The sequence below is a fragment of the Magnolia sinica genome, chromosome 12, assembly GCF_029962835.1.
Source record: "Magnolia sinica isolate HGM2019 chromosome 12, MsV1, whole genome shotgun sequence".
NCBI lineage: Eukaryota > Viridiplantae > Streptophyta > Magnoliopsida > Magnoliales > Magnoliaceae > Magnolia > Magnolia sinica.
The window spans coordinates 63616585-63633385 of record NC_080584.1 but is presented as its reverse complement, the minus strand read 5'-3'; the positions used below and the strand labels follow the sequence as shown (position 1 = coordinate 63633385).

The 16801-nt window shown below is 42.4% G+C and overlaps 1 protein-coding gene across 1 annotated transcript in view; it reads right to left on the bottom strand.

Annotated features, from left to right (window-relative positions):
* Positions 1–1057: 1057 nt before the first annotated feature.
* Positions 1058–16801, bottom strand: part of LOC131220157 (receptor-like protein 15) — a 53924-nt gene continuing 38180 nt past the window's right edge. The window contains exon 5 of the mRNA XM_058215123.1: positions 1058–3879. Coding sequence (XP_058071106.1) covers positions 1607–3879 — 2273 coding nt within the window. The 3' untranslated portion in view covers positions 1058–1606. The remainder of the gene's footprint in view (positions 3880–16801) is intronic.

Below are 16801 nucleotides of genomic sequence, written 5' to 3'. Positions count from 1 at the left end.
CCCTAATAAAATATAACAAGGAGATTCACCCTCTGGCACCTGCAGGGGCATTTAATTACCCCTCCACTACTTTCTGACTAGAATTATTTACACACTTGCTTTGCGCTGGGCTCTATGCAGCCCACAAGATTGACCCACTTGATGAGTAGACTCGTGACAGTGCCCTTTTATGCCATGTCGAGTTCGAGTTGAGTTAGGTTGCCTGAGCCCTCCACTCAAGCCCAATCAGACTGGGGTTCGGGTCTAGGATTTCTTGCCCAAGCCCAACCCAACCAAATTTGTTGGGTTGGGCGGGCCTGTCAGGCTCAGGTTGAGTTCGGCCCAAGTTGCACCCCTAGTGCCTATGACTAGTTTGGCTTGGCCTATGACCACTTACGCATGCCAAATGTAAAAACAAGATGGCTATTGTAAATGATTTCAGTCTGAGTTAAAAAAATAAAAATAATAATTAATTAATTAATTCCCATTCTAAGTAAATAACTAAATCATGGATCTAATCTCACCCATGTACATTATGTGCATGACCCAAAAGGCCAAAATCTCATTTCAAGAGGCTCTGGTGAGCTCTTCCAAGGGGCTTTTTGCTGCTATCTCACACATTCATATCATCAAACAATTGGAAAGAATTCACATTTAAGCGCCATCATTAAAACATACGTGCATAATATAATATGTAATATATACAATATAATATGTATAATGTATTAGGGATATATATGGGCATGGCTGTTGGTAGCCCAAGGTCAGCCCAAAATTGTCTAGGCTTTTATATCTTGGCCCAAGCCCATCCCATGGGCCCAAAAGGCATACGCACACCTGGCCCAAAAACCTGCCCAACCTAAAAGCCCATGGGACAACAAATATTTGGACGGTGGTGAACGGAACAACTGTGGGGCCATGCATTCGAAATTGGCGGTATGTACACGAACACGTGTTCTCTAAAACTAGCCCTTTCGCTCTCTCACATACATGCCGTTCATATATTTTGTCAGCTCATTTAAGGGCATGAGGCTAAAAATAATGCAATTTAGAATATCAGTTGGACAACATAGCTGAACACCCACCTTAAAAAAATATGCACTTATCAAATTTTCTGAAAGGAATTCTTACCTTAAAAGGGTCACTTACCTTTCGTGATGAAAATAATAAACCAGAGATCTGTTGTTGAGGCTCTGATACCACTGGTAGTATGTGGAAGTGTGAGCCCTCAAGATTTGACGGTCTACACGATATGAAACCTTCACAAAGCCGAAGATGAACAGTCTAGATCCAGCGGTCCGCCTATCCACTACTGGAGCAGATGGGTTTAATCACCCCTCTAATTTTATGGTATAGATGGCCTTGGAACATTTCCGAATTCCCTTAAGAAATATTCGGATCATACATGGCATGTGTAGTTAGGCAATTTGACGAATGATTCAGACTTCACACTAGCAAGCATCTGTGGGAGTCTCCCCTTGTGTGCAACCGCATACTTCAGTTCACTTCATGACCAAACAAAGAAGCGATGGAAACATGGGTTGAAATAAAAGTCACGCCATACATAAACATGATTATTATTGTCTTACAATAAGAGTTACGGGGAGAAACTGATCGGACTTGAAGGTTATACACGTGGCCGGGTGAAAACCCTCTGAAGGTTGTCTAAAGCAAAATAGTAGCTGTCTAAAGCAAAATAATAGCATGAATAGATACATGCATCAACAAAATAGAAGTATAGACCTCTCCAATAGCGGTTGATGTAGAGAAGTGCTATGAAAAGCAAAAACGACATAGTACATGACACCGAAAAACATGCATAGAAAATTATGTCATTTCCATCATCCTCGTCGCCTGACGTTGTTGGCATTGAAGGTGGTAGCGGAGAGGTGGAGAAGCAACTCGTCAGTGGTGGTCCACAAAGTAGGGGATTACCTTCGTAGCTGGTTTCTCCAAAGGTGCTAAATTGCCCCTTCATCATGTCCGGTAGGACGCCGGATAAGTTATTGTGAGAGACGTTGAACGCAGATAAGAAGTTGAGCTCAGTTAGTTGAGGAGGAATCTCCCCGCTCAATCTATTGTGAGAAAGGTCCAAGCTCTCAATCTGTTTTAGATTTGAGAAGGTTTCTGGAATTGGTCCACTCAATTGATTGTGGGACAAGTTCAATGCATGAATATCAGTCAGATGTCCAATTTCAGGAGGAATTTCCCCTGTTAACTGGTTCCATGACAGATCTACACCAGACATGAAGTATAGAACAACGCCCTTGTAAGTTTCAGACCTCTTCTTTGTTATGAACTCCACCTCTTCCTCAGAATCTGTCAAACCTACATTTATACCAGGCAAACTAACTTTAATACGGTATCCAGGCAGCTGATCAAAACCGAAACCGAAACCCAATGGAGAGACAACGAAAGTTGAGAAGTCAGTTACTCTTGCCCTCCCGAATGTCATATTACCAAAGCACGGTGGTATTGGACCAGAGAGATTATTGTGTGAAAGATCTAATATGCTGACGTTCTTCAGTTGACACAACTGCATGGGAATGTGACCTTGCAAATTATTTCCTCCGAGGAGAAGAAACCTTAAATTTTGAAGTGTACCAATCCAATTTGGAATATTACCAGAGAAGTAGTTGTCGCTGACATCCAATGTAACAAGGGAGGAAATTTTGGATAAAGCATTTGGCATCAATCCTGTAAGCTCATTTCCTTGCAAATGTAAGAATTTCAGATATAGATTGAAGCAGGAAGGTATGGGACCAGAAATTCCATTTTGGTAAAGGTCCAAAAGTGAAAGACTGGATAGGTTGCAATACTCTGCTGGAATAGGACCTTCTAAATAATTTTCCGGCATGGAAAGCCACATCAACTCAGAAAAGTTCCCAATCTGTGCAGGAAGACGACCTGATATGTTGTTTCTACCAACATCCAAAAACTGTAGATGAGGGCTTTTGAATATACTAGCTGAGATCTCCCCGGTGAATCCATTGCCGTCCAAATACAGATACCTTAACTGAGTCAAGTTCGAATGAGTCGGAAACACTGGGCCTTGTAATCTATTGTTTGATAGCTTCAAAATCATCAATGAAATGCAACCCATGGCCAACTGCTCTGGTATTTCTCCTGAAAAATTGTTTCTCGACAAATCTAAAGAATACAATTCACTCATGTTACCCATCGACAGAGGAAAGGTACCATGAAGAGCGTTTGTAGACATGTTCAAGTGTAATAAATTTGGAAGGCTGAAACCGATGTTTTCAGGAAGTTGTCCGTAGATGTGGTTGCTGGAGACGTCCAGATAATATGCATTCATCTTGTTAGAATGAGGTGGCAGATGGAATGGGCCAGCTAAGGAGTTGCTTCCAAGGTCTAGCAATCCAAGTCTTTTATTATTCTCTAACAACCAAGATGGGAAGTTTCCCTTCATGTTGTTGTGGGAAAGGTCCAATGCTATCAAGTCATATTGGCTGGAAAGGAAGCTGGGAATGGTACCAGTGAGCTTGTTGATTTTGCAGTTTGATAGGTGGAGGACTTTCAACTGGAATTTAGGAACCCAAGGTGTGGATTCAGTTTCAACCTCTAACTGATTGGGATAAGTTATAACATCGACACCAGGAAATAAACCGTCCAGTACTGAAAGTCCCACAAACTCGAGCTTGGAAAGATTAGCAAATGAGCTAAATGAGAGAGACCCCTCAAAGCGGTTGTAGGATAGAGAAAGGAACCGGATCATTGTGAGGCTAGAGAAAAGAGATGAGGAGATTTGCCCACTGAGTCTATTCTCGGAGAGATCAAGTAGTTGGAGGGATGACAAGTTGCTGAGACATGGAGGAAGGCTCCCTTCCAATTCATTTCCTTGAAGATCCAGTTCTTGGAGATTCTCAAGATTGCACAAATCTGCAAAAATGAACAATGTAATTACCGTATCACTACAAAATTCAGTTGGTGATAAGAGAAATGATCATGTGCTCTCAATGTAATAAGAGTTATAGTGTTCTTAAGTACTATGAGTAAGAGCTTGTAGTCCAATTGATCGATCTAAGTTGCTGGTTACATCAATGGCATCTTTCATGGGCTACCATAGGAAAACATTGCACGAATTAGATGATCCGATCAATTTGCAAGTTGACATTCTGTTTTATAGCCATCCATTTCCCCACCCATGGGTGAAAGTGATGCTTTAAAACAACAAGTGCCTCATGACCAAACCTATGAATGAGATGGCTCACTTGCAACATGGATAGGCTAGAACATCTGAATAATGTGGTTTTTTTTCATGGTTGCCATGTATTTTGGATCCTCTGGATCGATTACTTGGAAAGTATTTCTAATCATTTAGTTTTACTATAATAACAAAGCAATATAGGTCCATGGCCCCGTTGATTAGTGATCCAGACGATTTTATTTCAATCATCGATATTTACAGAGAAATGGGCTAGTAGTGCATGTATATGGGGCTGTAAACATTTCACGCCATGGACCTACGGTTTAATGATCCAGTCAATGATCTGATCTACTTACCATCTAATCATCCATGTGGGTCCCACAGTGCACATGGCGCCATACGAATTTAAATGCATGACCGTTAAACCATGCATGTGTGGCCCATTGTACACTGTGCAACTGATCCAAAACATTGAACAGTTGATCATGGTGGGAATTTCTGGTAGTGCGGCCCACTTGAGTTTTGGATCTGCCTAATTTTGCCCTCATGTCCTGAGAGCAGCTGGCAAGATATAATGTCCCACAGTTTTGTCACACGGATGGTATCATGGGAAGTAGGAAAAGGAGTTTCATATTTCTTCGAATTTGGAGGTAAAACCAGAATCTTACGGGGACTTCCAAGATTTATATGGAACCTCTACTTCATTGATCAGGTTATCGTTGATACTAGTGCCTCAGGCCAAAATATCAGCCAAATGCACAACTTGGGTGGGCGATTCCACATGCAACAATGGGGATGGGATGACAACCATAAGTTTGTGAACGGGTCATATCTTTAATCAAACACGTGAGCAGGTGTAACTCACCAAGATGAAGAGGAGACACAAAATTCTCCGTGATTCAAAACTCAAGGGAGCAACACCGTGTGAACTTACGGTTTTAGGAGAAACTTTATATTAACCATTTTTTAAGCCAAAAAGAGTTTTGTTTGGTAAAATCTTCTGTATTTAGGGTGAAAATAAAGGTCATCACAAGGATAGAGAGAGTTTTACATATGGAAGCGGATTGGCTGGTGTACCACACACCACCGACCTGGCTAGTGTGGGTACGTGTTGTGACCGTCCTCTAGCTCTGAGGTGTAAAAACGTTTCAAAGTAGATCAAAGTTATTCAGGCCCCATAATGATATATCCACACCATTCATCCATTTGACGAGATCATTTTAGAGCATAATCCCAAAAATGAGTCATCGAACACACTTCGATGTCATCGAAACTTATCCTTCGATGGCATCGAACAAATACCCAATCAGTCTAGAGACAAGACATGAAAATCAGATATCTTTCGATCTTCGATAACATCAAACATATCCTTCAATGTCACCGAACACTCTTCAATGGCATAAAAAAAGCACTGAAAATTCTCGATGGGATTGAGCACTATTCGATGGCATCAAATGGTGCTCGATTGCATTGAATGGTCTGTTGATGCAATCGACCGACCCTATTTCTGAATGATTTAAGACTTCAAAAAATAACAATCTCCACCACGCCTTCAATCATCAAAATGTAGCTTCTTGTCCTCTTCTCTCATCTCTGCCTTAAATCATAACTCCACCATTGCTTCTCGTGCATAATCTGGTCTCCTTTTATGCCTTCGCCAAGCCTAAAGAAATCGCACAGAACTTGAACTTCTCTACAGGAACCACCTTCGTGTGCATGTCAACTGGATTCACGGTGGTGTGAATCTTTTCCAGAGTCACGTCTCCTTCTTCAAGCACCTGTTGGATAAAATGGTGATGAACATCAATGTATTTAGTATGGAAGTGATAAACATAATTTTTAGACAAATTGATAGCGCTCTAGCTATCATAATTAACCGGCACGACTTCCTGTTGAAGCCCCAACTATTTTATCATTCCTCTCAACTAAATACCTTCTTTGAAAGCCTCTGTCACCACCATATAATGAGCTTCGATTATGGAAAGAGAAACCATAAACTGAAGCTTAGACATCCAACTGATTGCTCCACCTGCTAGCACAAGTGAGAAACGTGAAGTCGACTTTCTAGAATTAACATTACCTGCATAATCTGAATCCACATACCCTACCAACTTCGCCAAAGTCTTTTCAAAAGTTAAGATGTAGTCTTTTATACTTCGAATATATCGAAGTAATTATTTTACCACTTCCCAATGTAGTCATTTCACAACATTAACTGCCCATGAAATATTGGGTCTCGTACAAACCATGGCATACATTATAGTACCTATAACATTCGAATAAAGTACATGATACATAACATGCTTTTTCTCATTTAATTTAAGACATTATTCCAAGGAAAGCTTGAAGTGAGCCGCATGGGGAACGCTGACTAGCTTCGCCTTATCCATCCCATACTTGAGCAATACATTCTCAAGGAACTCTGCCTGAGATAACTAAAGCTTGCTCCTCTTCTTGTCTTTATGAATATCTATGTCGAGAACCTTGTTTGCAGCCCCCAGAACTTTCATCTCAAATGTCTCTGATAATTAAGTCTTTAGTACATTGATTTTTAACATGTTATGACTGACGATCAACATGTCATCAACATACAATACTAGGATGATGAACTTGCCATCACTTAGTGTCTTATAATAGGCACAGTGATCGTATTCGCTCCTAGTAATTTTCTAATTCAACATGAAAGAATTAAAATTTTTATAACACTGCCTAGGCGACTATTTTAGGCCCTACAACGACCTCATTAACCTTCAAACTTTGTTCTCTACCCCTTTAACTTTGTAGCCCTCTGGTTGCTTAATGTAGTTTTGCTCTTCCAATTCCACGTGCTGGAATGTAGTTTTCATGTCCATTGTTCCAGCTCGAGATCGTATTGGGCAACCAGCGCCAACACGTATCTGATAGATGTCTGCTTAACCACCAGTGCGAATATCTTTGTGAAGTCAATTCATTCTCTCTAAGCGTAACCTTCGCTACCAGTCTCGCTTTGTATTTATCCAGTTTCCTTTTGAATAACCACTTGCATCCAATCACTTTTCAGCTCACTAGTAGCTCCACCAGCTCCCATGTGTTGTTCTTGTACAATGATTCTATCTCATTTTCCATTGATGCCTTCCAATTATCTGCATCAGGCTCATTAAGAGCCTCTTCAAGAGTAGACGAATCCCTTTAATTTGTAATAAGGCATATGTGATATTAGAGTCATCCCTGTATCTCGCCGAAATACGGAGCTCTTCACACCACCACTATAGTAAACAAAGATATACTTTTTAGTTTTTTGTTCTATCTTATCTCTCTCAATTGACGGTACATGAGATTAAGCCCCACAACCAAATATACATAAATTTGAGTAGTTCACTTTATGGCCACTCAATACTTCCTCTGGAATTTTACATTCAATAGCCATAGAAGGAGACTGGTTCACCAAATAATAGGCCGTGTTAATGGCATCAGTCCATAAGTCCTTGCTCAACCTAGCATTACTAATCATGCATTGAGCTCTCTACAAAAGAGTCCGATTCATCTGCTCAACCACACCATTTTTCTCGGGTGTGTGGCGCATTGTGTTGTACCATATAATCCCTCAATCTTTACAAAATTGATTAAATTCTCCCGAAGTAAACTCACTGCCATTATCTTTCCTTAATATCTTTAACTTCTGCCTGACTGTTTTTCCACCATGTCCTTCAATTGTTTGAAATCGGTGAAAACCTCATATTTATGTTTCATGAAATAAACCTAAACTTTCTGAGAGTAGTTGTCAATAAATGTAACAAATCACCATGACCCCCCGAAGGAAAACACGAGCGACGGCCCCTATACATCAACATTGACATAGTTAAGCACACCCTTACATACATGTTTTCTAGATTTAAAAGATAACCTAGATTGTTTACCATATATACAATGTTGGCATATATTTAAAGTAGAAATTTTAAAACTTGGAATTAAACAACAATCAGAAAGTACCTTCATGCCACTCTTACTCATGTGGCCCAGATGTGCATGCCACATATGTGTAGATATGAAATCTGTTATAGCTGTTGCAGCTCCATCTATTGAACTGATCCCGATCAACTTGTAAAGATTAATGTGCCTATGTGCTCTGATAACCACGAGTGCCCCTTTTGAAACTTTAAGGACACCATTAAGATCGATGAACTTGCACCCTCTTGCGTCGAGTGCACCGAGAGAAATCAAATTCTTCTTCATGTCAAGAACGTACCTCACCTCAGTCAAGGTACGCCCCATCCCATCAAACATCTTGATGCGCACCGTATCAACTGCCACGACATTATAGGCATTATCATTGTCTATAAACACTTGTCCACCATCGCAATCTTTGTAATTGGTGAACCAACTTCGATGAGGAGTCATGTGATATGAACCCCCTATGTCAAGAATCTAGTCATCTCTACGATCATAGTATAAGTGTCCGATCATAGACACTGACAATACATCACGTTGACTTGTTTCTTCATCAAACGTGGTGGTGTTGGCCTCCCTAGAAGAAACCTCTGAGTTTTCTTTCTTCAATTTAAGATTTGTACAATCCTTTTTCATGTGCCTTACATCCCACAATTTCAGCACTTTAACTTACCTTTGCCCTTTCCCTTGGATTTGGATCTCAACCAAGAGGATCCTATATCTCGCTCAGTATTCCTACCTCTCGTAAATATTGCATCAGTAGATGCCCCCATGCTACCGTTTTTTCTTTCTTATGGCCTTTCCCTAAATGGCTAAGATAACAGTGTCCACACTCAGGGATGTATTACCGATGCACAAAGAGTCCCCGAAAGACTCATATAATGTCGGAAGAGAATTTAGCAAAATACATGCCTGATCTTCGTCTTTGACCACTTCCTCCATGTCTAGCAACTTGTAAAAACAACTTGTTAAAATTACTGATGTGGGCCTCCAAATCTCCACCCTCTGCCATCCTGAAGTCGAACAAAATTAACTTCAAGTATAGGCGATTTTCAAGGGACTTCTTCGCATAAACGTCCTCTAATTTCGCACGTAACTCCGCTACAGTTTTCTCCCTCATGACATTGCAGAGAACCTTATTCGTTAGGCACAATTGGATTGAGGATTTAGTTTTATTATCCAGAATCCTCCATTCATTATCATCCATAGACACACGTCGCTCCTCAAGAGCCTCATCTAACCCTTGCTGCTCATCTAACCCTTGCTGAGTTAATTGGCTAATTATCTTAACCTTCCAAAACTCAAAGTCGTTTTTACCTGAGTACTTCTCAATGTCATACTTATGATTTCTAGCCATTGATTCTCCTCCTTATAGATTCAAGCCTGCGCCCTAACATTAGTTCTGATACTAATTGTTGGGGGACTGCGGAAGCACACAGAGATGAATCTAGAAAAGTAATCTAATCGCACTAAGCAAGCACAAAGAGAATACAACGATTTAACATAGAAAATCCATTGTGGGAAAAAATTACAGCACAAAGTGACAGACGATCACTATGAAAAAAAAATTACAAGAGATGAGAGCTTACCCGATTCGAACAACCTCGAATCAATCCCTTGCTACACACTTGAAACCCCTTGGACAAATTTGAAACCCTAGTAATTTTCTCCCAATCCCGGTTACACCAAAATATGTAGCCTTTGGAAGAATCAGAATCGAAATAGAAAATGAATCCCACAAAATTGCAACTCTACAAAAATCTGTGCGGATCCGTTCGATGTCATCGAAACTTTTCCTTCAATGACATCGAAGCCATGTCGATGGCATTGAATAAATACCCAATCAGTCCAGAGACAAGACATGAAAATTGGATCTTCTTTGATTTCATCAACCCATCTTCGATAGCATCAAACATATCATTCGATGTCATCGAAAAAGTGCCTAGTTAATCCAGCGACGTACTAGAGAAAATTCAAAAATTCTCGATAGGATTGAGCACTATTCGATGGCATCAGTTTTGGATGTTGCCGAAACTTGGTCTGGACCGTCAGTCCAGTGGGACACACATAATGGGTGGACTGGATTTGGGGACCACATTCCAGTGGGCTCCTTGTCCACATGACCCAATCAACAGGTTGGGTGAAAAAAAAATAATAAAAAAATAATAAAAAATAAAAAATAAACATTACAGTGGGGCCCCCCTCCCTGACTGTGAGACCCTATCAATGGGTTGGATGGCAATAAACATTACCGTGGGCCCATGGTCCACGTGACCCGTGAACAGTCTGGATGGCAAATAAACATTACAGTGGGCCCTACCTTGGTCCACATGGCCTTATGAACAGTTAGGTGGAAAATAAATATTAAAGTGGGCCCAGGTTGTGTGGCAAATAAACATTACTGTGGGCCCCCAGTCAATGACCTTATCAATGGGTTGGATGGAAAATAAACATTATGGTAGGCCCCACATGGAATCCACTTATATATGTATTGTAATCCACTTTCTCCATTAGTGTGGGCTCCATCATGATGCTTGTATTTCATCCAAACTGTCCAACCATTTCGGAGATTATTTAAGGCCCATTGTTGAGGCCCACCTTGATGTATTGGTGGTCCTTGTTGAGGCCCACTTTGATTTGTATAAGGCCCATATTATGAGGCCCATGGGTTAAGGCCCGATGGGACGTACATAAGGCCCATTGTAGTGTGATCCCATCATGATGCATGTGTTTCATCCAACCGTCCAACCATTAAAATGATTTTAAGGTTTGGGACGGAAATAAGACAGATTTATTTATCAAGTGGACCATAGTGCATGGTGAGGATTGAATGGCTACCTTTGAAATTCTTGAGATCTTATGATTAGATTGAATGGGAAATAAATGTTATGGCGGGCCTTGAAAATTTTAGTAGTGGAAATCATTATCACCACTTATATTTGAGTGTGGCTCATTTGGTATACATGTGTCCCATGTGGTGTGGCCCACTTACCATATTTATGGCCCATTATTAAGGCCCACCTTGTTATATATGAGGTCTCTGTGATGCGGCCCATTAGATGTATTTGGGGCCCATGGGTCGAGGCCCAATATGATGTATATAAGGCCCATTTCAATGTGTGATTCCGCCATGATAAATGTATTGTATATCCGCACCATTTAGCCCGCTGGATGGTGGGACTCCCCCCTCGATGTATGTATTTTATATCCGCACTGTCTACCCGTCTTCATGGCGTAGGGCCCGCTTGCTACATGTGTTGGGCCTGCCTACACTGTACAGGCCCACCATGTTGTGTCTACTTCACCCATACCGACCACTTGTGCGGCCCGCTTAGATGTACGTATTTTGTATCCACACTGTCCATAATGTTAGGATAGTGCTGGACAATGTTTGGTTGGCGCTGATTTACATGGATATGTTTGGACAGTGCTGATCATCATACGTGGGCCATGGGTGTAATAATACACATGTTATACCTACAACTATTGAAATGATTTTTGGTGTGGCCCATAAAATGAGGCCCACCTTGATGTATTAGTGCGGCCCACTATGACGTATGTAGCCTATTATGATGTGTTTGGCCCATGTGCGGGCCATTTGTTTGTCTTGTTAGGTCCATGAGACGTGGCCCACTGTGATATATCCGAGGCCAATGGGCGAGGCCCATTAGTGCAGCACATATGATGCAACCCACTTGATGTGTATGAGGCCCATTGATGTGGTCCACTTATTGTATCTGAGGCCAACGGGTTGCGGCCCATTATGATGTAATGGGGCCCATGAGTCATGGCCCATTGAGATGTATACTCGGCCCATACGTTGTGGCCCATTGTGATGTGTTCCGACTCATTTAGTGAGGCCATTGTGATATATTCCTGCTCATATGATGAGGACCATTGAGATGTATTTTCGGCCCATGTGAGGCGGCCCATAGCGATGTGCATTAGGCCTATGTGATGCGACCCGCTTGATTTATAAGATCATTGTGTGAGGCCATGGGCCCATTATATGTTTGGCCTTATGTGGGTCACTCGTTGGGAGCAATGTTGGTTAGATATCCATATTGTTGGGCAATGACGGTTAGATGTCCACATTGTGACCTTCCCTTAGGCCTTGTTAGGCCCATTCTCTTCATGGGTTAACCCAAATAAGTGGGGCCCATTCGCCGTAGACGGATGGCTCCGTGCTCTCGGAGTTGATATAACCACGACCGAGTACCGATCCTTATACTATGGTTGATCGGTTGATCATTTATGGACCCTGCTTTGTTTATCTGTTGGTTATCGGTGCCATTGTCATGACCGATTTACCGATTCCGATTATTGACCGATCTCAACTGTCGTGGTCGATTGCCTAATATCGATCAAGGGTGATTATCGATCGAGGTCGATTACCGATTTTGATTTGTCTTGGCCAATTGTTGATTATCGATCGAGGCTGATTATCGATTGAGGCTAATTACCGATTCTGATTTGTCTTAGCCGATTGCTGAATATCGATCGAGACTGATTATCGATCGAGGCCGATTACCGATTCTGATCTATCTTGGCCGATTGCTGAATATCGATCGAGGCTGATTATCAATCGAGGCCGAGGCCGATTGTCAAGACCTATATGATGATATGCGATCCATAGTTAAGGCCCATTGTGATGCATTGGAGGGTCAGGCGATGGAGTCCATTGTGATGTATGTTAGGCCCATGTGAAAGGTCCATCGTGGTGTGTATTATGCTATTGAGAGGGACCCATGGTGTTGTATGTTTGGCCCTAGTGTAAGGCCATGGGTCCACCATTCCTTGGGGGACAATGTTAGTCAAATGCCCACATTGTTGTGATTGATGGTCGATGCCGGTTATTGATACCGATTATGAGTATGTGACAGCATAACATCATGATACATGCCCATACGCATCATCTGCATGTTGGTTATGAGATGTGATTGATCATTGCATATGTCATCAAGCACGTTGTTATGAGACTCCCTGATAGGCGGAGGTTATCTCACTTGAGCACGTGGTATGCGCAGGATTGATGCATGACTGGATTGTATGACTCATGCATCTCACATTATGATTACTGTACGCCCTAGCAACATCAAGGCCGTAGCCTCCACAGGCATATCGTGGATGGCCAAATGGGATACCGAAAATGTTTGGTTCTAGCATACAGGCGCCATAGATGTCCCTGGGTGAAAATCCCTGAACCTCCGTGGCCAGGAGATGTCCCAACATCGAGATCGAGTGGATATATGAGCGCATGAGGGCCGTATACCAGTAGGCTGCGTCTCTCACTGTGTCGTGGTCGGTTGGGAAGGGGTGTGACCTTACCCGCCTGAGTGAGGGGGCAATGTCTAGGTTGAGTTTGACCAACTTGAGGAATGAGTCCGCTATTGGCGAGCCGGCCCCGATATTGGCAGGTGGATAGTGAGGTCTCTTCCACTTACCCAGTTGTGCGCTCAGGTAAGGGCGGCAAGCTAGTGTAGAGTGTAATAGACCCCAGTGATGATCCCAGAGATGAACTGTACTGATATGTGGATTTAGTGAGCAAGAGTTGCATACTCATTCATGCATTCATTCATTCACTATCTACTCGGGTTGGTGGTGCGTAACTATTTGTTACGTGTGCCTTCACAATGGCCAGAATTTCGGTTGGGGCGCGCGACTAACCTGAGATCAGGAGTTTACCACATTGAGTCTGACTATCCAAATTAGGTATGGGACTAGTTTGGATAGATGTCCATTGTGATAGACCCCATAGCTTGCGATACTACGTACTACTATCCCGACTTCACACTCCAGCATGGTCATTCCATTCGCACTACACGTTACATTACATCCACGACGTATGGTACGACTGAAGCTACTTGTGTTACTCATTAGGAATGTATATTGCATCGCATCCTCAGCATCTGATATTTGGCTCCTTATTTGCATAGTTGTCTTATATTGCTTACTCTGTTATCTTATGATTCATGATCTTATCAGTCTTTCTGCTTATTCCGATAATGTACGATTTATGGATTAACAATATTTCCGATATTGTATGATGATGGCATTGTATTGAATACTTGGTGCTTACCTTGTGCACACATTTACACCACCCTCTAAGCTTTTTATAAGCTTATGCACGATAGACGCATGCAGGTGATGTTTAGGTTGCAGCAGTGTTGAGCTTGGAGCATGCAGCGGCCTTCCGGAGCTTAATTTTCAATTTATGTATTTCCCTTCAGCATTGTACTCAAATGATTATATTAGTGGATATGTGCTGATGATGTTGCCTTTGTGAATTGGGTAATCTTGTGGTTATGCTTATTACGACTTAAATGTATATAAAAAAAATTCCTCCTCGTGGGATCCTAGGATCGGAATCTAACATTTGAATGCTAGGAGTCGAGAACGGGGTACTACGGAGGCTGTCGGCACCGGATTCGGCGATCGGGATTCCTGTGAATCTGATTTCCTGGTTTGGGGTGTGACATAGTTCCATCCCTATTCATTCTTTGGCGGCGACCGTTGTTCCAGCCCAACTTCTCTCTTCCCTTAAACGAAAGTTTGCGGATTTCCTTTAGGGATGGGCTGAAGGTAAAAAGAAACTGCATTCAATCAGATGGAATGCAGTGGCTCACCCTACCTCTAAGGGTAGCCTGGGGATCCGGTTATTATCAGATACTATGACGGCTCTTAGGATGAAGCTCGCCTAGTCCTTAAGATATAGTAATGACGTTAGCTTATGGAGGAGTTTCATGAAATCTAAATACAAATCAGATGCAGCAGTTAACCAGCCCAACAGCGAGCCGGTCGCCCCACCTCTTTAGAAGAAGATTAAAGCTTTGTTCCCACTGTTGGACCAACATGCGCGGTGGCAGATTGGCAGCGGAGACTGTTTGTTCTGGTCGGACAACTGGTTGGGTTTGGGCCCTCTGTCCCAGTTATCTTCATCTCCTGTCCCACAGATCCTCCTCTCTACTAAGGTGAATCAAGTCCTTGGCAGATCCGGTCCTCTCCCTCCTGCCTCTGTGTTCTACTATCTACCACAACAAATTATAGAATATCTTTTTCAAGTAGGATTTTGCACTTTGGACAATCTAGACGATACAATCTGGCCTTTTTTCACAAGTGGCTCTTTCAACGTCTGCTCGGCTTGAAAGCTCTGTAGGTCATCGTAACCCCGCAGGTCCTGGCCTAGATGGGTCTGGCATGCCTCGCTGCCCCCTCGGATCTCTCTTTTCGTGTGGCGTCTCCTCCACAAAGCTATCCCATTGGACACCCAAGTCCAGAAGCGAGGTGTCGCATTAGTATCCTGCTGCGTTTGTAGCTCGTCCCCAGCCTCCCCCTGTAGATCGGTTAAATCGATCAAACATGTTTTTGTGGAATGTCAGGCGATAGCTATGACATGGGCATACTTCGGTGGGACGTTTGAAGTACATATCCTAGCCCAATCTTCAGTCGACAGTTACGGGCGGCCTGGTGGTGCGCTAATCATCCCAATGGCAGAATTTCTCATCTCAAGAACATCACTCCTCCGATTATTCTATGGGAAATCTGGAAGGCCTGAAATTCGAGGGTAAGAAATTTCATGCGTCGATCATTAGGGAGAATGTGCAACGCACCTTGAATTCTTTGATACATCTTTTCCCTGATGTTCTGCAACCCCTAGCCTCTAGTTTCTTCCCTAGTGATTTGGGGAATCTCGTGGCGCGCCGAGATGATAGCCCTCCTTTGATTATCAGATGGCAGAAACCGCCAATGGCCTGGTTCAAGCTGAATGTTGATGGCTCTGCAAGGGGTAACCTAGGGCCCTTAGGAGGACGAGGGATATGTAGATCCCACACGGGCGAGTTCCTTTTCGGATTTTCCACTGGTTATGGGCCTGGTTCCAATACTTTTGCAGAGTTGAGAGCAATCCATGATGGTTTAGCCTATTGTTTGTTGTTTAGCTTGCAGAATATTGTGGTCGAGTCTGACTCAAAGCTAGTGATCAATTTTTTGAATGAGGAGTGTCATCCCAGTTGGAAATGGACCTATTGGGTGTCCCATATTAGAAGGACGACATCAATGGGTTAGGTGTGTTTCGTTCATATTTTCAGAGAAGGAAATGAGCCAGCAGATGGGCTGGCGCACCTAGGTAGTAGTTCACAATGCCAATCTCTCTTCAGGCATCTCTCCCTTCTTCCCCAGCGAGTTAGGGGAGGTCTTTTCCTTAGGAGTTTATGAGCTGTCTAGCTTCGCCAGTCGAGCGTTCGTAACCGTATTTGGTGTTCGACTCCCGCGTGATGTACATGAGTGTAGAGATTTAGAGTTTATGATAGGCCCTTTCCAGAACTTTTTACAATGAAGGGGCCTGAATGTTCCAATCTGTAAAAGTTTCTCTCATCAATGAAAGCTTCTACTTTTTTTTTAAAATAATAAAAAATGAAGATACCGTTTCAGCGATTTGATGATTTCTATCAAAAGAGAAAGATCTCATATCACAATCTGGTTGCTTTGAGTTTGCTAAACGGTTTTTCGATGTAGGAAGATATTTATAAGAACTGGCGATAAGGGATTCGATTGAAGAATTGGAGGAAAGGAGTGAAGCTAGAATATGCGAAGAAATGCAAAGAGGTTTTGAGACCTTGAAAAATGGACAAAATCCTGTTCTTAGGAACACATACAACGATTTGTCACACTGAGGTCTTGGTATTAATTCCCTAGTGGGGGTGGCTAACAGCGGAGTGTGTACTGACC